General features: G+C 46.2%; 1 protein-coding gene across 1 annotated transcript; it reads left to right on the top strand.

The window, feature by feature from the left end:
* The first annotated feature begins 5,023 nt into the window (after window positions 1-5,023).
* On the top strand, window positions 5,024-21,531 carry SULT2A1 (sulfotransferase family 2A member 1). Its single transcript, NM_001319603.2, is given in 6 exon segments — window positions 5,024-5,287; window positions 7,462-7,670; window positions 9,593-9,719; window positions 12,443-12,537; window positions 17,608-17,785; window positions 20,564-21,531. Coding segments are annotated over 6 exon segments (858 nt in total). The 5' UTR covers window positions 5,024-5,151; the 3' UTR covers window positions 20,677-21,531.
* The last annotated feature ends 1,511 nt before the right edge of the window (window positions 21,532-23,042 follow it).

Here is a 23,042-nt window from a genome sequence, read left to right as displayed (position 1 = left end):
ACGGGGTTTCACCGTGTTAGCCAGGATGGTCTCGAACTCCTGACCTTGTGATCCGCCCGTCTCGGCCTCCCAAAGTGCTGGGATTACAGGCTTGAGCCACCGCGCCCGGCCAAAAACCCTTCTTAATTTCTAATTACTTCTTTGACCCATGGGTTATTAAGATATGTGTTGTTTAATTTAAAAGTATTTGGAGTTAGGCACAGTGGTTCACGCCTGTAATCCCAGCACTTTGGGCAGCCGAGGCAGGTGGATCACTTGAGGCCAGGAGTTCGAGACCGGCCTGGCCAACATGGTGAAACCCTGTCAGTACTAAAAATACAAAAAATTAACCAGGCATGGTGGCAGGTGCCCAGCTACTCTGGAGGCTGAGGCAGGAGAATCACTTGAACCCAAGAGGCAGAGACGGCAGTGAGCTGAGATTGTGCCGCTGCACTCCAAAGTGGGTGACAGAGAAAGATTGTCTTAAAAAAAAAAAAAAAGGCCGGGCGCGGTGGCTCAAGCCTGTAATCCCAGCACTTTGGGAGGCCGAGACGGGCGGATCACGAGGTCAGGAGATCGAGACCATCCTGGCTAACACGGTGAAACCCTGTCTCTACTAAAAAATACAAAAAACTAGCCGGGCGAGGTGGCGGGCGCCTGTAGTCCCAGTTACTCGGGAGGCTGAGGCAGGAGAATGGCGTAAACCCGGGAGGCGGAGCTTGCTGTGAGCTGAGATCCGGCCACTGCACTCCAGCCGGGGCGACAGAGCAAGACTCCGTCTCAAAAAAAAAAAAAAAAAAAAAAAAAAAAGCTACATTATAGGATATTAATCACGACTTAGTAAAATACTAACTGCAGAGCTTTATACAGGTACTAAATTAGCTTTTCTAGTGGAGAACAAGTATAGCTATAATCCAGGACAGAGCATGAACTTGAGCATCAATACGAAGGATTGTAGTCCAGCAGTGAGCACAGCCTCTCATGTATCTATAAATGCTACAGTCCCCTACAGAGCATGAACTCGGTGTCACCTGGGTTAACTCTCCTCAAGTACAGAGGGTTCAGAATGTTACTGACACAGGGTAGCTGTCGATAATTTTTGTTTATTCACTGTGTCATAATTGTTATCACTATCTAAAGTTATTTGGTAATACTGAGGAATGAATCCCCTTAACTATTTGCTAAAGTTTAGCCATTTGATCTTGTTGTAGAGATCATTCTATCTGCCTAGATAGAGCACATGTGCACCCTCAGGTCTTTGCTGGCGAAATTCTGCTCATCTCTGAGAGATAACATTAGACGTAGCCTGTTTCATCTTTCTCCCCTAAAAGTACAAAAAGGTCAACAAAGGCGTGAGACTCACATTTACGGATTATCAGCACAAGGTGTGACACACAAGTGTTCAATCTATTCACCTAGCCCGGGACTGATGGGAAAAAGGGATGGTAACTGTTTTCTTGATCATCAAATGTTCTTTTTTTTTTTTTCTAAGACAGAAATGCTCTGTGCCCCAGGCTGGAGTGCAGTGACATGATATCGGCTCATGCAACCTCCGCCTCTGGGGTTCAAGCGATTCTCCCGCCTCAGCCTCCCGAGTAGCTGGGATTACAGGCACCCGCCACCACACCCAGCTAATTGTTTTGTATTTTTAATAGAGATAGGGTTTCACCATGTTGGCCAGGCTGGTCTCGAACTCCTGACCTCAAGTGATCCGCCCACCTCAGCCTCTCAAAGTGCTGGGATTACAGGCGTGAGCCCCCACACCTGGCTGATCATCGAATATTCTAATTTAAACATTGCTACCTTCAGATTTGGGGGTTAGAGCATTCATTCGATGATACTCATTTTAGCTTAGGGAAGCCCATGGGGAAATGGTGGAAACCAGATGGTTCTATAAGTCCTCCCAGCATCCGGAGGCCACGTATTCAGTGGGCACCCTCCCTCTGGCTTGCTGTTTGAACATGTGCAGCCATAGGCCCTCTGAGCTCTCAGAGCCCTCCGCCGGGAAATAAAAGAGCTGGACCAAGGAAATAATCGTACTTGTTAGGATTTTTCAGTGTGGTCAATATGAGAATTTTCTTAACTCAGTCCCTAACACTGAAAGTATGTAGTGAATGCCCGGTACGTTAATGGCCATACAGAAAATCAGACTGGGTCCTGTCGTCCAGTTATGGCTGAATATAAATCCACTCTCCATCTGTGTGGCAACAGCAAGTTCTTGACGTTCTTACTCAAAGAGGGTACAGTCCACACTTTCTCAGTTTCCTTGCAGCTTGTTATGATTACAGGATACCTGTTGTTTACTTTTATATTAAAATATCTTCAAACTTAAAGACGTCTTACCGAAAACAAACAAACAAAAACAACAAAAGATTCTTGTAGGCAAGTCACACAGACTAACCAATTGTAAATTTTTTTTTTCCCTGTTTGGGAAGGGTTTAGAAACTGGAAATACTAGATTCGGGAGAACGGCAGACTTGCTTGATAAGGGACCAATGTTTGTGCAGTAACTTGGAGTGTGGTTTGTTTCTGAATCTTTAATTAAAACCTGGAATTGGCCGGGCTCAGTGGCTCACGCCTGTAATCCCAACATTTTTGGAGGCCGATGCAAGTGGATCACGAGGTCAGGAGTGTGATACCAGCCTGGCCGACATGGCGAAACCCCGTCTCTACTAAAAATACAAAAATTAGCCGGGCATGGTGGCACACACCTATAATCCCAGCTACTCAGGAGGCTGAGGCAGGGGAATTGCTTGGACCAGGCAGTCAGAGGTTGCAGTGACCTGAGATCATGCCATAGCACTCTAGCCTGGGTGACAAGAGCAAGATTCCATCTCAAAATAAATAAATAAATAAATAAATAAATAAATAAAATTTAAAAAGTAAAACCTGGGATTATATATCCCCAATAGATATTCATACTTGAACCACAATCACAAATGCAAAAATTCTTAATATGTAAAATGCAAAAATTCTTAATACTATTCTTTGCACTGTATTGTAATCATTTTATATATATGAATATATATGTGTGTGTATATATATATTGCTTACATTGTTTGTACAGATGTGGACCACCATTGCAACAAAATAAATTCTTTTTGCTCTAAAATATTTATAAAGAAAATACTTAAATGCTATGTATAGGGTGGTAATAAGGGAAAAATCAAGTATTATAAACAAGAATGAAGGTTTTTGTAAAGATTTCTCTTCAGTGTTTTGCAAGGTATAATTCCAGGCACATTTTCCCTGAAGTTATGTGTATGTGAGTATTCTCATTCTTCCCAACTTGCCTTTGAAGAGTGAAAAACCATTATTATCAAGTAGATTTCTATTCAGCTTCTATTCCTGCCCTGCTGTTTGTCCCTTAAGAATGAGTTTCTTGGATGTTTCCAATATGTGATTTTTAAAAAAAAAATCACCATTTTTTAGAATGGTGATTTTAAATGTGTGAGTGCATGCTTTTTTTTTTTTTTTTTTTTTTTTTTTTTTTTTTTTTTTTTTTTGAGGCAGAGTCTCGCTCTGTCGCCCAGGCTGGAGTGCAGTGGTGCAATCTCGGCTCACTGCAAGCTCCGCCTCCCGGGTTCACGCCATTCTCCTGCCTCAGCCTCCCCAGTAGCTGGGACTACAGGCGCCCGCCACCTCGCCCGGCTATTTTTTTGTATTTTTTAGTAGAGACGGGGTTTCACTGTGTTAGCCAGGATGGTCTCGATCTCCTGACCTCATGATCCGCCCGCCTCCGCCTCCCAAAGTGCTGGGATTACAGGCGTGAGCCACCACGCCCGGCCGCATTATCTTATCTCAATTATTTGCACCCCCAGTCCACCCCCATCTCCCTAAAGCTAGAACACTGCCAACTGATCTGTTGCAGAGGTCCTTTGGAAACACATAACTAACACTTAAGGTTGGGTGCTGCTAATTTCTTTTTTTTTTTTTTTTTTTTTTGAGACGGAGTTTCGCTCTTGTCACCCAGGCTGGAGTGCAATGGCGCAATCTCAGCTCACTGCAACCTCCGCCTCTCGGGTTCAAGCGTTTCTCTTGCCTCAGCCTGCCAAGTAGCCACACGCCCGGCTAATTTTTTGTATTTTTAGTAGAGACGGGGTTTCTCCATGTTGGTCAGGCTGGTCTCAAACTCCCGACCTCAGGTGATCCGCCTGCCTCGGCCTCCCAGAGTGCTGGGATTACAGGCGTGAGCCACCAAGCCCGGCAAGTGCTGCTCATTCTTTGTGAAAATCCAAATATTGTTAAGGAACCAGGGAGCTGCCACTACCTCTTGATTTTCCATCTAAAAATATACATGTTTATGTAAACAAATCTTTCCATATTCATAGTGACTTTTCAAGTCTTTGAGCCTAAAGATTTTGATCTCACTTTTTTATACCTATTTAAATTGTTCACAATGATTACATACACGTCAGTCATCAACTAAAGCTGTACTTTAAAAATTTACTACAATATGTACATTGCTGATATTTGTACTTACTCTTTTTTTCTCTAGAGTGGAGGTATAATTATGTGATATTTCAGAAGTACAGATACATGATTCAAAAAGACTCAGAAAGGGAGAATAATGTATCTTTGATCATGAATAACTGATTAGTAATTCTTGCCTATATTTTCCTGATAGCATATGACAAATGTTTCTAAGGTAACAAGATGAGAACAGATAAAGATTACGTGGTGTTTTCGATTTGGAGAGAAATATTTTAATTTTTCAATGCAGTTACAAATTATAATGTATTCATATTTGTGCTTTCTGTTAGAATACACGATTGCAGGGTTGTTTAGATTTTGTGTTGATTCTTGAGGAAAAGCTTTGTTTTTCAGTTTGCACTCAAACCTTAAGAAATAAATTCACCCATATTATCAAAAAAAAAATATTTGTCCTTGTGTTTCTTATTGAATTTGTAGTTCAGTCTCATGAACGCAAACTCAGATGACCCCTAAAATGGTCTCTAGATAAGTTCGTGATTGCTCAATATCTTCAATCTTTTGAGTATAGGTCACACTATACCTCTCTTTATCAGCAAGTAAACTTTACAACAAACATGTGACAGGCTGGGACAAGGTTAAAGATCGTTTTCTCCTTGCTGTAAAAGCTGATCTGCCTGCAGCCGCCACAGCCTCCAGCGGCGTCCACAGCTGGAACCCACGCAGGAAGAAGTCATCGTGATGTCGGACGATTTCTTATGGTTTGAAGGCATAGCTTTCCCTAATATGGGTTTCAGATCCGAAACCTTAAGAAAAGTACGTGATGAGTTCGTGATAAAGGATGAAGATGTAATAATATTGACTTACCCCAAATCAGGTAAGGAGGCAGAATCGTGAACTGAGAAAGGCGGTCCATTCGGTGCATGACTGGAGTGCTTGCTTTATGTCAGACAGTGTACCATGCTTTAAGGGGAAGGGAAGAATGCGTAATACCACTGACAATCAGAGAAAAGGATTTAGTCAGGAAATTACGCAGTAGGATGAATGTTCAGAGGGGTAATCGAAGGTATTAGGAGCATCCACAGGAGTGAATCCCAAGGCAGATTCAGGTGTTTGTTTGGTGGCAGGGGGAGGAAGGATGACTGAGGATGACCAGTGATTTCCTGAAAGAAGAAATAGCATTTAAATGGAAATGGGAAGAATGAGTATGAAATTACTTGGTGGGGAGGGATATTTTCAGATAGGAGAATCATCAGGGACAATGGCCAGGAACCACAAAAGAGCCTGGCAATCTCAAAGGGCTTAAAGATGAGGATCGTATGTCTCTGGGAGTGGGGCTGTGGGTGGAGGGTGGTAGGAGCACTGCGGATGGGGTGAGGATTGAGGCTGAAGACATTGGAAGTGGCATGGCCCTGAGAGGCCAAGAGCAATGGAAACTTATTAAGAGGATTTCAGCAAATAGCCAAAAGACGGAAGCAACTGAGATACCCACTGACAGGTGAGTGAATAGGCAAAATGTGGTTTATAGATATAACGGAATGTTATTCATCCTTGAGAAGGAAGAAAATTCCCATGCATGCTACAACAGGGATAAACATCAAGGACATTATGCTAAATGAAATAAGCCAGTCACAAAAATACAAATACTATGTGATTCCACTTACATAAGGTACCTAGAGTCATCTAGTCCATAGAAACAGAAAGTACAGTGGTGGCTGCCAGGGACTGAAGGGAAAGACAAATGGGGAGTTGGTGCTGGCTCTGCATAGAGTTTCGGTTTTGCAACACAAAGATCCTCTGGAGATTGGTTGAGTAACAATGGGAATATACTTAACACTTAACACTACGAAACTGTAGGCTTAAAAGCGGTTGACAGGCCGGGCATGGTGGCTCATACCTGTAATCCCAGCACTTTGGAAGGTCAAGGCAGGCAAATCGCCTGAGGTCAGGAGTTCAAGACCAGCCTGGCCAACATGGCAAAACCCCGTCTCTACTAAAAATACAAAAATTAGCCAGACGTTGTGGCACACGTCTGCAGTTCCAGCTACTTGGGAGATTGACCAAGAGAATCACTTGAACCCAGGAGGTGGAGGTTGCAGTGAGCCAAGATCGTGCCACTGCACTACTCCAGCCTGGACGACAGAGCAAGACTCTGTCTCAAAAAAAAAAAAAAAAAAAAAAACAGGGGTTCATAGCTGGCTGCAGTGGCTCACGCCTGCAATCCCAGTGCTTTGGGAGGGCAAGGTAGGCAGATCGCTTGCGGTCAAGAGTTCAAGACCAGCCTGGGCAATATAGCAAGGCCTGGTCTCTACAATAACATTTTTTTTTTTAATTAGCCCGGCCGGGCTTGGTGGCTCACGCCTGTAATCCCAGCACTTTGGGAGGCCGAGGCGGGCGGATCATGAGGTCAGGATTTAGAGACCATCCTGGCTAACATGGTGAAATCCCGTCTCTACTAAAAATACAAAAAATTAGCCGGGCATGGTGGTGGGCGCCTGTAATCCCAGCTACTCAGGAGGCTGAGGCAGGAGAATAGCATGAACCCGGGACACGCAGCTTGCAGTGAGCCGAGATCATGCCACTGCACTCCAGCCTGGGCAATAGAGCAAGACTCTGTCTCAAAATAAATAAATAAATAATTTTAAAAATTAAGGTTGAGATGGTACTTTTTCGTTGGATTTTTTTGTTTTTGTTTTTGGTGTTTTTTTTTTTTTGAGATGGAGTCTCGCTCTGTTGCCCAGGCTGGAGTGCTGTGGCACAATCTCGGCTCACTGCAAGCTCTGCCTCCCAGGTTCAAGCAATTCTCTGCCTCAGTCTCCCAAGTAGCTGGGATTACAGGCGCCCGTCACCACACCTGGCTAACTTTTGTATTTTTAGTAGATACGGGGTTTCACCATCTTGGCCAGGTTGGTCTTGAACCCCTGACGTCATGATCACCTGCCTTGGCCTCCCAAAGTGCTGGGATTACAGGCGTGAGCTACCGCATCCGGCTGAGATGGTACATTATATGTTATGTATATTTTACTGTAACTTTTTTCCTTCTTTCTCCAGGAACAAACTGGTTGATTGAGATTCTCTGCCTGATTCACTCCAACGGGGATCCCAAGTGGATCCAATCTGTGCCCATCTGGGAGAGATCACCCTGGGTAGAGACTGAGATGGGGTATAAATTACTCAGTGAAGAGGAGGGCCCACGTCTCTTCTCCTCCCACCTCCCCATCCAGTTATTCCCCAAGTCATTCTTCAGTTCCAAGGCCAAGGTCAGTGCATAACGGTTAAGACATGTTTGATCAATGACTTTTTTTTTTTTTTTTTGGAGACGGAGTCTGGCTCTGTTGCCCAGGCTGGAGTGTAGTGGCCGGATCTCGGCTCACCGCAAGCTCCGCCTCCCGGGTTTACACCATTCTCCTGCCTCAGCCTCCCGAGTAGCTGGGACTACAGGCACCCGCCACCTCGTCTGGCTAGTTTTTTGTATTTTTAGTAGAGACGGGGTTTCACCGTGTTAGCCAGGATGGTCTCAATCTCCTGACCTCGTGATCCGCCCGTCTCGGCCTCCCAAAGTGCTGGAATTACAGGCTTGAGCCACCGTGATCAATGACTTCTAAACATTGATGTGCCTAAAAGTCATCTGGAGATCTTGCTGAAATGCACTCTCCTTCAGCAGGCCGGTGTTGTTGAGACCTGAGATTCCGTGTCAGGTGATGCCTATGAGGCTGCTCCCAGAACGGTCCTTGAGTTCAAGGGTGTAGACCATTCCACAGATTACCCCAGCCAGATTTAAACCAGGGATAGGGTGAAACAATAATGCCAGAATCTTAGAAAACCAGGTTCTACACCCAACCAGAATGTATAGCCATATGATATTGCTAGATAACCACCTTTGGTTGCCCTAAAAATTAATTAGCCAATCCAAATTCAACAAATGCCTCCTGCCACATAAAAGACACAGAGGTGTTCCCATGGGAAGCAGCGCATTCATCAATCAATGCCTGTGTCCAGGGTGACTGCTCTGGGGCCATGCTGAGCTCTGTACCCACTTCGTCTTACTGTGTTTAGCTATGTGTTGATATCAGCAGCCACATGCATCTCCCATGGGGCTGAGGGGTGATCGCAAGAGGGACTAGGCATAGCCCAGACCTTGCATGGCTCAGACTGCTTCTAGAATCATACTTTCCTGGAAGGTGTTTATTGGTGTGTGAAGTTTTTTTTTTTTTTTTTTTGAGACGGAGTCTCGCTCTGTCGCCCAGGCTGGAGTGCAGTGGCGCGATCTTGGCTCACTGCAAGCTCCACCTCCCGGGTTCACGCCATTCTCCTGCCTCAGCCTCCCCAGTAGCTGGGACTACAGGCACCCGCCACCACGCCCGGCTAATTTTTTGTATTTTTAATAGAGACGGGGTTTCACCGTGTTAGCCAGGATGGTCTCGATCTCCTGACCTCGTGATCCGCCCACCTCGGCCTCCCAAAGTGCTTGGATTACAGGCGTGAGCCACCGCGCCCGGCCTGTGGTTCGATCTTATCTCACTGCAACCTCCGCCCCCGCAGGTTTAAGTGATTCTCCTGCCTCAGTCTCCTGAGTAGCTGGGACTAGAGGTGTGCGCCACCATGCCTGGCTAACTTTTGTATTTTTAGTAGACACAGGGTTTCACTATGTTGGCCAGGCTGGTCTCGAACTCCTGACCTCAAGTGATTTGGCCTCCTGAAGTGCTGGGATTACAGGCATGAGCCACCATGCCCAGCCAAAGTCTGACTTCTTTCACTCAAAGTAATGTCTGTGAGATTTATCCATGATCTTGGGCATTGTACATGGATAATATTGCTACATATCTATGAATGTAGCTTAACTTATGAATTTATTCTCCTGTTAATGATCTTTAAACCATAGTACACAAATATACATCACTCACCTTTGGAAATCTTCCATTTGCTTCCCATTGTGAGCGGACTGTAATATCCCAGAGGGAAGGAACAATGCTTCCTTCTTCCATTGTTATATTCCTAGTGCTGTGACTGCTTCACAGGCACGTTAAATTCGATGAGTGAATGCAGTAAGTAATTTATTAAAATAATCCATTGATATTATCAGGCATTATCCAGGAATTGGCATTTTCTCCATTTTTATGAAGATACATAAGAGTGAGGAATGACTGTACTGATTTTTCATTCTCCCATTTTTCCGTGTAAGGTGATTTATCTCATGAGAAATCCCAGAGATGTTTTCGTGTCTGGTTATTTTTTCTGGAATAGCGTGAAGTTCGTTAAGAAACCAAAGTCATGGGAACAATATTTTGAATGGTTCTGTCAAGGAAATGGTGAGTGTTTTGCAAAATATGGGGGTGTCTGGAGTCTTCTATCCGACCTCATTTAACATCCAGCCTCACATCTCTAGGTCTCACCAACCCATGGGTTGAAGGGTCCACCACCTCTGGAAGCCAAATCTGCTAAGTTTGCTTACTCTCCCGCATAGCAGCAGAACTCTAGTCACCCCCTCAGCTTGCCCCATGATAAACCATCCTAGCTATTTTCTAAGTCTCTAGAACCTCCAGTACTAGCACAGGAAACTTACATTCTCCTCTACTCTCCTAATGCGTAGATTTCTGGAAGTTAGTTTTTCACTGGCTTCCGGGACGACACAGTCCTGACCTTCCGCCATATTTTTCTGATGCCTCTTTCCAAAACCCCTCTAATGTTCTGTTTCTATCTGTCTCAGAACTGTTTGCATGACTCTGGGATCGCTACATAAATGTTATGCAGAATTCCTGGGCTTTTTCACTACTTTCCAATTGATCTCAAAACTCTATGGGCCTGCATCTCAGCTGTGATGTGTCTCTCAGCAATACACCAGCTACAGATATCTCCATTAGAGAGAGCCACCGATGCCTCTATTTCAGTACACTCAAATTTGCACACCTTTCTGGCCGGGTGCGGCGGCTCATGCCTGTAATCCCAACACTTTGGGAGGCCAAGGCCGGTGGATCACCTGAGGTCAGGAGTTCGAGACCAGCCTGGCCAATATAATGAAACCCTGTCTCTACTAAAATTACAAAAAATTAGCCGGGCATGGTGGTGGGCACCTGTAATCCCAGCTACTCTGGAGGCTGAGGCTTGAGAATCACTTGAACCCGGGAGGCAGAGGTGGCAGTGAGCCAAGATCATGCCACTGCACTCCAGCCTGGGCAACAAAATCGAAACTCCATCTCAAAAAAAAATTTTTGAACACCTTTCTCCTATGGGCGAAATGGTTTCTAGTGCACCTTTGCCTTACTCCACCCCTCACCCAAAGGCTAGCATGAGCCTAATATTTCATAAGCATCCTCTTTTCCCATCCCACTCCCCTGGACCCGTCACCACTTTCCTTTCTCTAATTATTAATCAAGTCCTACCATCTTGATTAATATCTTCATTCTGCTCTCAGCACTTTGGGAGGCTGAGGCAGGCGGATCACCTGAGGTCAGGAGTTCAAGACCAGCCTGGCCAACATGGCAAAGCCCCATCTCTACTAAAAATACAAAAAATTAGCCAGGTGTGGTGGCGTGTGCCTGTAGTCTCAGCTACTCGGGAGGCTAAGGCAGGAGAATCGCTTGAATCTAGGAGGCAGAGGTTGCAGCGAGCGGAGATCGCTCCATGGCACTCCAACCTGGATGACAGAGTGAGACTCTGTCTCAATAATAATAATTAATAACAATAATAATAATGTATTCCATACTTGACAATTTCTAAAAGAGACCATCTTTTTTTTTTTTTTTTTTGAGATGGAGTTTCGCTCTGTTGCCCGGGGCTGGAGTGCAGTGGCCGGATCTCAGCTCACTGCAAGCTCTGCCTCCCGGGTTTACGCCATTCTCCTGCCTCAGCCTCCCGAGTAGCTGGGATTACAGGTGCCCGCCACCTCGCCCGGCTAGCTTTTTGTATTTTTTAGTAGAGACGGGGTTTCAGAGAAACCATCTTAAATGTTGTCACCGCCCCGACAAAAAATGGTAAGTATATGAGGAAATGAATATGTTAATTAGCTTGCTTCTGTCTGATATGGTTTGGCTGTGTCCCCACCCAAATCTCGTCTTGAATTGTAATCCCCATAATCCCTACGTGTTGTAGAAGGGACCTGGTGGGAAGTGATTGGATCATGGTAGTGATTTCCCCCATGCCGTTCTCATGATAGTGAGTGAGTTCTCACGAGATCTGATGGTTTTTTTGTTTTTTGTTTTTTGTTTAGAGTTTTAGGGTTTTTTTTTTTTAATTTTTCTTTTATACTTTAAAAAGGTATAGGGTGCATGTGCACAATGTGCAGGTTTGTTACATATGTATACATGTGCCATGTTGGTGTGCTGCACCCATTAACTCATCATTTACATTAGGTATATCTCCTAATGCTATCCCTCCCCCTCCCCCTCCCCCACGACAGGCCACCGTGTGTGATGTTCCCCACCCTGTGTCCAAGTGCTCTCATTGTTCAAGTCCCACCTATGAGTGAGAACATTCGGTGTTTGGTTTTCTGTCCTTGCGATAGTTTGCTCAGAATGATGGTTTCCCACTTCATCCATGCCCCTACAAATGATATGAACTCATCCTTTTTTATGGCTGCATAGTATTCCATGGTGTATATGTGCCACATTTGAGATCTGATGGTTTTATAAGTGTCTGGCATTTCCCCTGCTGGCACTCACTTCTCCCTCCTGCTGCCTTGTGAGGAAGTAACCTTGCTTCCCCTTCCATGATTGTAAGTTTCCTGAGGCTCCCCCAGCCATGCTGAACTGTGAGTCAATTAGACCACTTTCCTTTGTGAATTACCCAGTCTTGGGCAGTTTTTCATAGCAGTGTGAAAACTGACTAATACACTGTCATTTCACAATGTATACATATTTCAAAACATTGTGTTATATACTGTAAACATATACCATTTGTTGGTACCCTTTGACCAAGTTTCATTCAAGTTTTGTCAATTATACGTTAACAAGCTGGTGGGGGAGTGAACATAATAGATTGGATGCTTGCCCTCATAAAATGTGTAACCTATCACTCTTTCTGCCACTCCATGCAGTGATCTATGGGTCATGGTTTGACCACATTCACGGCTGGATGCCTATGAGAGAGAAGAAAAACTTTCTGTTATTGAGTTACGAGGAGCTGAAACAGGTAACCCCATCATTTTTAGAGTCAGTGCACACCCTCTCACCACCATCCTTACTTTCCCTAAATTCCCTCCATCGCGCTGTGTCTTCATGCCACCCTCTCAGTTAAAGTGGAGGCTGGTGAAGAGTCACAAAGAGTGGGATTAACTCCCTGGTCTTCATTGCCCTGTTTCTGGTTGACCCTTGCCCAAGCTTCATGCTCCTTATTTTATCTTAAAACATCTAAGCCAGGCACTTTGGCTCACTCCTGTAATCCCAGCACTTTGGGATGCTGAGGCGGGTGAATCACGAGGTCAGGAGTTCAAAGCCAGCCTGGCCAAGATGGTAAAACACCATCTCTACTAAAAATACAAAAATTAGCCGGGTGTGGTGGCAGGCACCTGTAATCCCAGCTACTCAGGAGGCTGAGGCAAGAGAATAGCTTGAACCTGGGAGGTGGAGTTTACAGCGAGCCCAGATTGTGCCACTGCACTCTAGCCTGGGCGACAGAGCAAGACTCTGTCTCAAAAAAAAAAAAATCTAGAGAGCTTTTTTGGCACTGGTGCAGTGGCTCACACTTGTAATCCTGTAATCCCAGCACTTTGGAAGGCCAAGGTGGGAGAATCACTTGAGGCCAGGAGTTTGAGACCAGCAAGATTCCAGTCTACAAAAGAAAAAAAAATTAGCCAGATGTGGGGGTGCACACCTCTAATTCCAGCTACTCGGGAAGCCGAGGCCAGGGGAATCACTTGAGCCCATGAATTCGAGGCTGCAGTGAGCTATGATCACACCACTGCACTCCAGCCTGGGGCAGCAGAGCAAGACTCCAGCTCTAAAATTTAAAATAAGGAGCATGTTCCATGCATTGAGGCAGAGTATGATGTCTCCTGCTAGCACTGGTGTATGTAAAACTTTCTCTGGGCGAGACCTATGGTGCTGCTGATAACCAAGCATTGAGAGGGCACTGGAAGAGAGGATGGGACTGGGTAGAAGTGGTTTATTTCTAGAGATGGTTCCAAGTGTCTGACATCTCAGCTTGGCTGGTATGAACAGAAATGAAGGCATGCAATCAATTTATCTCACTATTCTGAGATCCAAGTACTGGAGTGAATAGTGACCTAGGGGAAAAGCTGTCAAATGATACTCAGAACCATTGAGTGATTAGGCCATTGAAAGAACAACTTGAGGCCGGGCTCAGTGGCTCACGCCTGTCATCTCAACACTTTGGGAGGCCAAGGCAGGTGGGTTGCTTGATTCCAGGAGTTTGAAACCAGCCTGGCCGACATAGCAAGACCCCGTCTCTACTAAAAACACAAAAAATTAGCCGGGCTTGGTGGCGGGCACCTGTGGTCCCAGCTATTCAGGAGGCTGAGGTAGGAGAATCACTTGAACCCGGGAGGAAGAGGTTGCAGTGAGCCGAGATAATGCAACTGCACTCTAGGCTAGGCGACAGAGTGAGACCCTGTCTCAAAAAAAAAAAAGAAAAAGAAGGTTGGGCACAGTGGCTCATACCTGTAACCTCAGCACTTTGGGAGGCCGAGGTCAGGAGTTCAAGACCAGCCTGGCCAACGTGGTGAAACCCCATCTCTACCAAAAATAGAAAAAATTAGCCGGGCGTGGTGGCGCACACCTGTAGTCCCAGCTACTGAGGAGGCTGAGGCAGGAGAACTGCTTGAACCCGGGAGGCCAAGGTTGCAGTGAGCCAAGATCATGCCATTGTACTCCAGCCTGGGCAACAGAGCAAGACTCTGTCTCAAAAAATAAAAAATAATAATAATAATTTTTAAAAAATAAATAAAGAAAAAAGAACTTGACCTATTAGTGGTATCTTACAGAAAAGAGAAGATAACACCAACATTGGATTTTGTTCTACCTGAGGGACATCACATCCCAACACCTTCCTCTGGCTCCTACTGTCCAATGCTCTATGGCCTATGGCCTGAGAATGAATTTCTTTTTTTTTTTTTTTCTTTTTTTTTTTTGAGACGGAGTCTCGCTCTGTTGCCCAGGCTGGAGTACAGTGGCACAATCTTGGCTCACTACAACCTCCGCCTCCCAGGTTCAAGCGATTCTTCTGCCTCAGCCTCCCGAGTATCTGGGATTACAGGCGCCCACCACCACGCCCAGCTAATTTTTGTATTTTTAGTAGAGATGGGGTTTCACCATGTTGGCCAGGATGGTCTCGATCTCCTAACCTTGTGATCCGCCCACCTTGGCCTCCCAAAGTGCTGGGATTACAGGCGTGAGCCACCACGCCCAGCCTTTTTTTTTTTTTTTTTTTTTTTTAAGAGATGGAGTCTCACTCTGTCGCCCAGGCTTGAGTGCAGTGGCATGATCTCGGCTCACTGCAACCTCTGCCTCCCGGGTTCAAGCGATTCTCCTGCCTCAGCCTCCTGAGTAGCTGGGACTACAGATGCACGCTGCCATGCCCAGCGAATTTTTTTTGTATTTTAGTAGAGACAGGGTTTCATTGTGTTGCCCAGGCTGGTCTTGAACTCCTGAGCTCAGTCAATCTGCCCACCTCAGCCTCCCAAAGTGCTAGGATTACAGGCATGAGCCACCGCACCAGCCTTTTTTTTTTTTTTTTTTTTTTTTACACAGAGTCGTGCTCTGTCACCCAGGCTGGAGTGCAGCAGCGCAATCTCAGTTCATTGCAATCTCCGCCTCTCGGGTTCAAGTGATTCTCATGCCTCAGCCTCCCAAGTGGCTGGGATTACAGGCATGCACCACACCATCCGGCTAATTTTTGTGTCTTTGGTACAGATGGGGTTTCACCACGTTGGCCAAGCTGGAATGAATTTCATTTCTATTAAGAAGCCCTTTGTAGGCCGGGCACGGTGGCTCAAGCCTGTAATCCCAGCACTTTGGGAGGCCGAGACGGGCGGATCACGAGGTCAGGAGATCGAGACCATCCTGGCTAACACAGTGAAACCCCGTCTCTACTAAAAAATACAAAAAAAAATAAGCCGAGCGAGGTGGCGGGCGCCTGTAGTCCCAGCTGCTCGGGAGGCTGAGGCAGGAGAATTGCGCGAACCCGGGAGGCGGAGCTTGCAGTGAGTGGAGATCTGGCCACTGCACTCCAGCCTGGGCGACAGAGCCAGACTCCGACTCAAAAAAAAAAAAAAAAAAAAAAAAAGAAGAAGCCCTTTGTAACAAGTTTGGTTGGCTACCTCAGATACATGATCCCATACTTTCCTGGGATTTTCCTTTCAGATCACACAATGAACTTATTTTAGTTATTTCCACAGTTGTGTCTCTTCTTATTAGATAACCAAAGTTTGTGAAATAGAGAAAACAATTAAAGCATGATAGATTCTAAGAGTAAGGCCTACGATTCAAATAAAGTCCTTCTGGTTACAATAATCCATTTTGTTGGCCAGGTGCGGTGCGGCGGTTCACGCCCATAATCCCATCACTTTGGGAGGCTGAGGCGGGCAGATCACCTGAGCTCAGAAATTGGAGCCCAGCTTGGCCAACACGGTGAAACCCCCTCTCTACTAAAAATACATAAATTAGCAGGGAGTGGTGGTGCATGCCTGTAACCCCAGCTACTCAGGAGGTTGAGATAGGAGAATTGCTTGAGCCTGGGAGGCGGAGGTTGCAGTGAGCTGAGATCACGCCACTGCACTCCAGCCTGGGCGACAGAGTGATATCTTGTCTCTAAATAAATACATAAATAAAATCTTACAAATAAAAATCTATTATCTTAATCTCCCAGGATCATGAACCTAGTCCAATTATTGAGATGAAATATAAGAAGATATTGTAAATCTCTGTATGTTATTCAAAAGCTAGTTACGGGAAACAGTACTATCTGACGGCGCAGCTGGGATTTGAAATCTAAGCCCTTAAGTCTCTGTCAGATTCTCCCTGAACCTCTCCTTGCTAACCCTGATTACTGTCTAGAAGCCTCTCTAAACGTCTCTTAGGAAACCCGAGGCTCTGTGTTTTATTGTTAAGTTGTCCTAAGTTCTACCACACAGGAAAATCCACAATGATCCTTGCATCTTTTGTGGTTTTCCGGTTGGTTTTGTTTTGTTTTGTTTTCGAGACAGGGTCTCACTCCACTGCCCAGGCTGGAGTACAGTGGTGCAATCACAGCTCACTGCAACCTCAACTTCCTGGGCTCAGGTGATCCACCCACCTCAGCCTCCCAAGTAGCTGGTACCACAGGTGTGCGCCATCATGCCTGGCTAATTTTTGTATTTTTTGTAGAGACAGGGTCTCACTATATTGCCCAGGCTGGTCTAAAACTCCTGGACTCAAGTGATCCGCCTGCCTCAGCCTCCCAAAGTGCTGGAATTACAGGCAGGAGCCACGGCGCCCAACCCATCCTTGCGTCTTTTACATACTTCATGCCCTCTCTTCTTTACCTTTTTTTCTTTCTTTCTCCTAATTGCATTCAACTCAATCCATTCTCATGTCTGCATCTTGTTCCTCTCTTCTTCTTCCTCCTCCTCATTCTGCAGTTCCCTCCTTCTCATCTTCTTTTTTTTTTTTTTTTTTGAGACGGAGTCTCGCTCTGTCACCCAGGCTGGAGTGCAGTGGCCGGATCTCAGCTCACTGCAAGCTCCGCCTCCCGGGTTCACGCCATTCTCCTGCCTCAGCCTCCCGAGTAGCTGGGACTACAGGCGCCCGCCACCGCGCCCGGCTAATTTTTTGTATTTTTCGTAGAGACAGGGTTTCACTATGGTCTCGATCTCCTGACCTCGTGATCCACCCACCTCAGCCTCCCAAAGTTCATCTTCTTTTTTTTTTTTTTTTTTTTTCTGACAAGGTCTCACTCTGTCACAAGGCTGGAGTGCAATGGCATGATCTCGGCTCACTGCAGCCTCCACCTCCTGGGTTCAAGCAACTCTCCTCCCCCAGCCTCCCGAGTAGCTGGGATTACAGGCACCCACCACCATGCCCTGCTAATTTTTGTATTTTTAGTAGAGACGGGGTTTCACCATGTTGACCAGGCTGGTCTCGAACTCCTGATCTCAAGAGATCCACCCACCTCAGCCTCCCGGAGTGCTGGGATTACAGGCATGAACCACCACGCCCAGCCTTGTTTTTCTCTTTTGTATCCTCTCTCTTGATTTTTCTTTTTTAGGACACAAGAAGAACTGTAGAGAAGATCTGTCAGTTCCTGGGAAAGACGTTAGAACCCGAAGAACTGAACTTAATTCTCAAGAACAGCTCCTTTCAGAGCATGAAAGAAAACAAGATGTCCAATTTTTCCCTCCTGAGTGTTGATTTTGTAGAGGAGAAAGCACAACTTCTGAGAAAAGGTAAAAGAAAATCCTTTCGTTTCCAAATATACCAGAATACACGGCACACATGCCTATGGTCACAATTGGGTGCTAACAGTGGAGATGAAAGAGTGCTTTTTTTTTTTTTTTTTTTTTTTTTTTCTGAGATGGAGTCTTGCTCTGTCGCCCAGGCTGGAGTGCAGTGGTGCGATCTCAGCTCACTGCAACCTCCGCCTCCAGGGTTCAAGTGATTCTTCTGCCTCAGCCTCCTGAGTAGCTGGGATTACAGGCACACGCCACCGTGCTGAGCTAATTTTTGTATCTTTAGTAAAGACGGGGTTTCACCATCTTAGCTAAGCTGGTCTCGATCTCCTGACCTTGTGATCCACCCTCCTGGGTCTCCCAAAGTGCTGGGATTACAGGCATGAGCCACGGCGCTCGGCTAATTTGTCAGCTTTATTTGCTCATCACCCAGAATACTTGTCCCGTGGCTTCATCAGGGAGCCTCTTCTCGTGGTACCGATGTGGGCTGTAGGCGCGTAGGGAAAGTTGGTTCCGCCTGGGAAGGTTATCTGACTTACGTGAGGTCATTCAGATTCTCTCTCCTCCGAATGTGACATGAGCATTATCCATTCTACAAACAGTGACCAGGTAAACGAGCAACGCTTGCCAGACCTACGAGCTGTGATTCACCTGAGAAACGAGGACAAGGACGGGGTTGGGGATGGCTACAGTGCGGCTGCCCCACTGATGAGTAAGGGTAGAGATCTCTGTCCTGGACAAAGAAATGTGTGAAGGAAGGCTTCATCTGGAAAAGGGAGAGAGGGGAGACTTTGCTGTCAGACACTGTAAGGTGCCAAGATGAATGGAAATGTCTATTGCATGCGGTGAAAGAATCCATTTTTCCAGGGCCAGGTGCGGTGACTCACGCCTATAATCCCAGCACTTTGGGAGGCCAAGGCGGGTGAATCACCTGAGGTCAGGAGTTCGAAACCAGCCTGGCTAACACGGTGAAACCCCGTCTCTACTAAAAATACAAAAAATTAGCCAAGCGTGGTGGTGGGTACCTGTAATCCCAGCTACTCAGGAGGCTGAGGCAGGAGAATCACTTGAACCTGGGGGGAGGAGGTTGCAGTGAGCCGAGATCATGCCATTTGCACTCCAGCCTGGGCAACAAGAGTGAAACTCCGGCTCAAAAAAAAAGAATCCATTTTTCCAAAATCCTACAGTTCTAATACATCTGGGACAGTGCTCCACGGAGGAAAGAATTAAATCCTTCAAATGACCCAGATTCTTGGGCAATTGTAAAAGTAAACGTTGGTCGGGTACGGTGGCTCACGCCTGTAATCCCAGCACTTTGAGAGACCAAGGTGAGTGGATCACTTGAGCTCAGGAGTTTGAGACCAGCCTGGGCAACATGGTGAAACTCTGTCTCTACTAAAAGTACAAAAATTAGCCATGCGTGGTGGCGCACACCTGCAGTCCCAGCTACTTGGGGGAGCTGAGACATGAGAATCACTTGAAGCCAGGAGGCAGAGTTTGCAGTGAGCCGAGATTACAACACTATACTCCTGCCTGGGTGACAGAGCGAGACTCCGTCTCAAAAAAAAAAAAAAGTAAACGTTGAAATGTTGAGACTTCGTATAACTTATCTATATTAGGGATACATGCCATACACGTACACCACAGAAAGAAAATACACAGAGCCTGTCCTACATGATATGTGTTATGAGGTGAAAGACAGCAAGGATGGGGAGTGAACTCTAAATTGGGTGGTGAGAGAGAACCTCGCTGAGAAACTTGAATTGGAACAAAGACTTGAAAGAGGCAAATAGGCAAGTCATGGGCCAGTCTGAGACAGCAGTGTTCCAAGGAGAAGGAGTGTGGGACACTAATTCTCTGAGGAATGGGGATGCCTGTCATGTTTGAGGCGGAATCAGAAGTCCCCGTGTGAGTAGAGTGATGGAGAGGGTAGTTTTAGGGGATGAGCTCAGAAAAGCCACAAGGGCTGGATCACCTGGAACCCCGTAAGTGCCTCCAGCACTTGTACTTGAGTGAAACTGAGAGTCCTCGGAGAATCTGAGCAGAGAAGTGACATGATCTGGGATCATGAGGGCTGCCATGCGGAGACTAACTTATGAAAAAGAACGATCAAAAGCAGAGACCAGGCTGGGCACAGTGCCTCACATCTGTAATCCCAGCACTTTGAGAGGCCGAGGCAGGCGGATCACCTGAGGTCAGGAGTTCGAGACCAGCCTGGCCAACATGGCAAAACCCCATCTCTACTAAAAGTACAAAAATTAGCCGGGTGTAGTGGCAGGTGCCTGTAATCCCAGCTATTCAGGAGGCTGAGGCATGAGAATGCTTGAACTCAGGAGGCAGAGGTTGCAGTGAGCCGAGATGGCGCTACTGCACTCCAGCCTAGGGGAAAAAGAAGACTGTCTCCACAAAAAAAAAAAAAAAAAAAAAAGAGCAGAGACCAGTTATAAGTGTACTGCAATAATCCAGGTGAAAAATGATGTTGGCTTAGGTCAATGTGGTAGAAACAGAGGTGGTGAGACGTGACTCGATTCTGGACATACCAGATGATATACTGACATTATTGCTGAGGAATTGTACACAGGATGGATGGGAGAGAGGAGAAGGTAGGAAATCGTTTCCAGCTAGGTGAATGACTATGTGACCAGGCAGGACAAAGGCCCACCATGAACCATCGGCCATTCTGCTGTGTTATCGACAGTGTCCATGTCAGGTGCCTGGTGGGAACGGACCAAGGAGATGTGTGATGTGACCTGAGTTTCTGCTTCATGTTTCCAGGCATATCTGGGGACTGGAAAAATCACCTCACAGTGGCCCAGGCTGAAGCGTTTGATAAACTGTTCCAAGAGAAGATGACAGATCTTCCTCGAGAGCTGTTCCCCTGGGAATAGCGTCCAAAACACTCTGGATCTTATATGGAGAATGACGTTGGTTCTCCTGTCCTTGTACATGTACCCAACTGGGGGTCATTGCATAAGACTTATTATTTTATCCTGAAGCCTTAAATATCAAACCTCTGCATCTCTGATCCCTTCCTTGTTAAAAGTTACCAGGCTTCCTGCCGGGCACGGTGGCTCACGCCTGTAATCCCAGCACTTTGGGAGGTCGGGGGGTTGGGGGATGATCACGAGGTCAGGAGATCGAGATCATCCTGGCCAACATGATGAAACCTCATCTCTACTAAAAATATATAAATTAGCTGGGTGTGGTGGTACGTGCCTGTAGTCCCAGCTACTCAGGAGGCTGAGGCAGGAGAATCGCTTGAACTCAAGAGGCGGACATTGCAATGAGCCAAGATCGTACCACTGCACTCCAGCCTGGGTGACACAGTGTGAGTCTGTGTTAAAAAAAAAAAAAAAAAAAACGAGCAGGGTTCAGAGAACCAGGGTTCAAAGCCCAGGGATGCAGAGGTTGCAGTGAGCTGAGTCACGGCATCCCAGACTTTTTTAAATGCTTGCAATATTTCCAACTTACAGAATGCTACAGGAATAATGTATGTACTACCTAAAAGGATGTCTAAACATTTTTTAATAAAAATAAATCGCTACAGTGACAGATTTTAGAGCAAAAATTAGTAATAAAAATAAGAAATAAAATTACAGAAGCACTTAAGGTTCCATTTATTTTCGTCACATGTATCTCCACAATTTATTATTACTCTAACCTTAAGGAGGGTAATTTCAATCTAATTTTATCCTCTTACTCTGTGTTGTTACACCATATACAAAAAAATGGTGTTTATGGAGGCTTTTAAAACTTACATAAGGCCAGGTGCGGTGGCTCACACCTGTAAACCGAGCACTTTGGGAGGCCGTGGGCAGATCACTCGAGGTCAGGGGTTAGAGGCCAGCCTGGCCAACATGGTGAAACCCCGTCTCTACTAAAAATACAAAAATTAGCCGGACGTGGTGGTGGGCACCTGTAATCCCAGCTACTCAGGAGGCTGAAGCAGGAGAATCGCTTGAACCCGAGAGGCGGAGGCTGCAGTGAGTTATGATCACACCACTGTACTCCAGCCTGAGCAACAAAGCAAGACTCTGTCTCCAAAAAAAAAAAAAGTATTATATTTTCTAGCTGTTTGGCTTTAGCTTAAATTACACAAGTGGAAAGAAATATAATGTTGCCTCTGTGTCTTATCCATGCTTTTCTCCTACTTGAATGTGGGGTGTCTCTCCCCGATCCCACCTGGAGGTCTCCTGTGTGGAAGGAACCAGCTGGTCTAGGTGGCTCCTGGGGACACCCCAGGGCCAAGCTCTGGCTGGCCGCTCCCTGGGCTGGAACAGTGATGTACTGTTGTCCCCTGGTGGCCATGGAGCATCACAACAGGTAAGTGGAAGCCTAGGACTCTCCCAGTTCTGGGGGTGCCCCTGAATGAACCCCATCTCTGATCTGACCCCACTGTGTCTCTAGGGACACAACTGCATCTCGAAGTAACAACAATAAAAACCCACAATATCCTTAAGTTATTTCCTGTCAGGCATTTTCTTTAGAAGAATTACAAGGAAGCAGTCTGGGGTTTTTTGTTATTTTGGGGTTTATTTTTTTGAGATGGAGTCTTGCTCTGTCGCCCGAGCTGGAGTGCAGTGGCACGATCTCGGCTCATCGCAACCTCCACCTCCCGGATTCAAGTGATTCTCCTGTCTCAGCCTCCCAAGTAGCCGGAACTACAGACGCCAGCCACCATGCCAGGCTAATTTTTGTATTTTTAGAAGAGATGGGGTTTCATCATGTTAGCCAGGCTGGTCTTAAACCCCTGACCTCAAGTGATCCGCCCACCTTGGCCTCCGAAAGTGTTGTGATTAAAGGCGTGAACCACTGCACCCGGCAGAAACAGTCTGTTAAAATGGGAGTTTGGGAAAGAAATTTTTTTGAGACAGGGTCTTGCTGTGTCATCCAGGCTGGAATGTGGTGATACCACCACAGCTCACTGCAGCTTCGACCTCCCAGGCTCAAGGGATCCTGCCGCTCAGCCTTCCGAGTAGCTGGGACTACAGGTGGTGCCACCACACCTCGCTAATGTTTTAATTTTTTGTAGAGACGGGCTCTCACTATGTTGCCCAGGCCAGTCTCAAACTTCTGGGTTCAATCCATCCTTCCACCTCGGCTTCCCAAAGTGCTGGGATTAGAAAGCGTGAGCCACCTCACTTGGCCTTGAAAATCCTTTTTGGTTTTTTTTGTTTGTTTTTTTTTTTTTGAGACGGAGTCTCGCTCTGTCGCCCAGGCTGGAGTGCTGTGGCCGGATCTCAGCTCACTGCAA

The sequence above is a fragment of the Macaca fascicularis genome, chromosome 19 (assembly GCF_037993035.2).
Source record: "Macaca fascicularis isolate 582-1 chromosome 19, T2T-MFA8v1.1".
NCBI lineage: Eukaryota > Metazoa > Chordata > Mammalia > Primates > Cercopithecidae > Macaca > Macaca fascicularis.
This window is presented reverse-complemented; position numbering and strand designations above follow the sequence as displayed.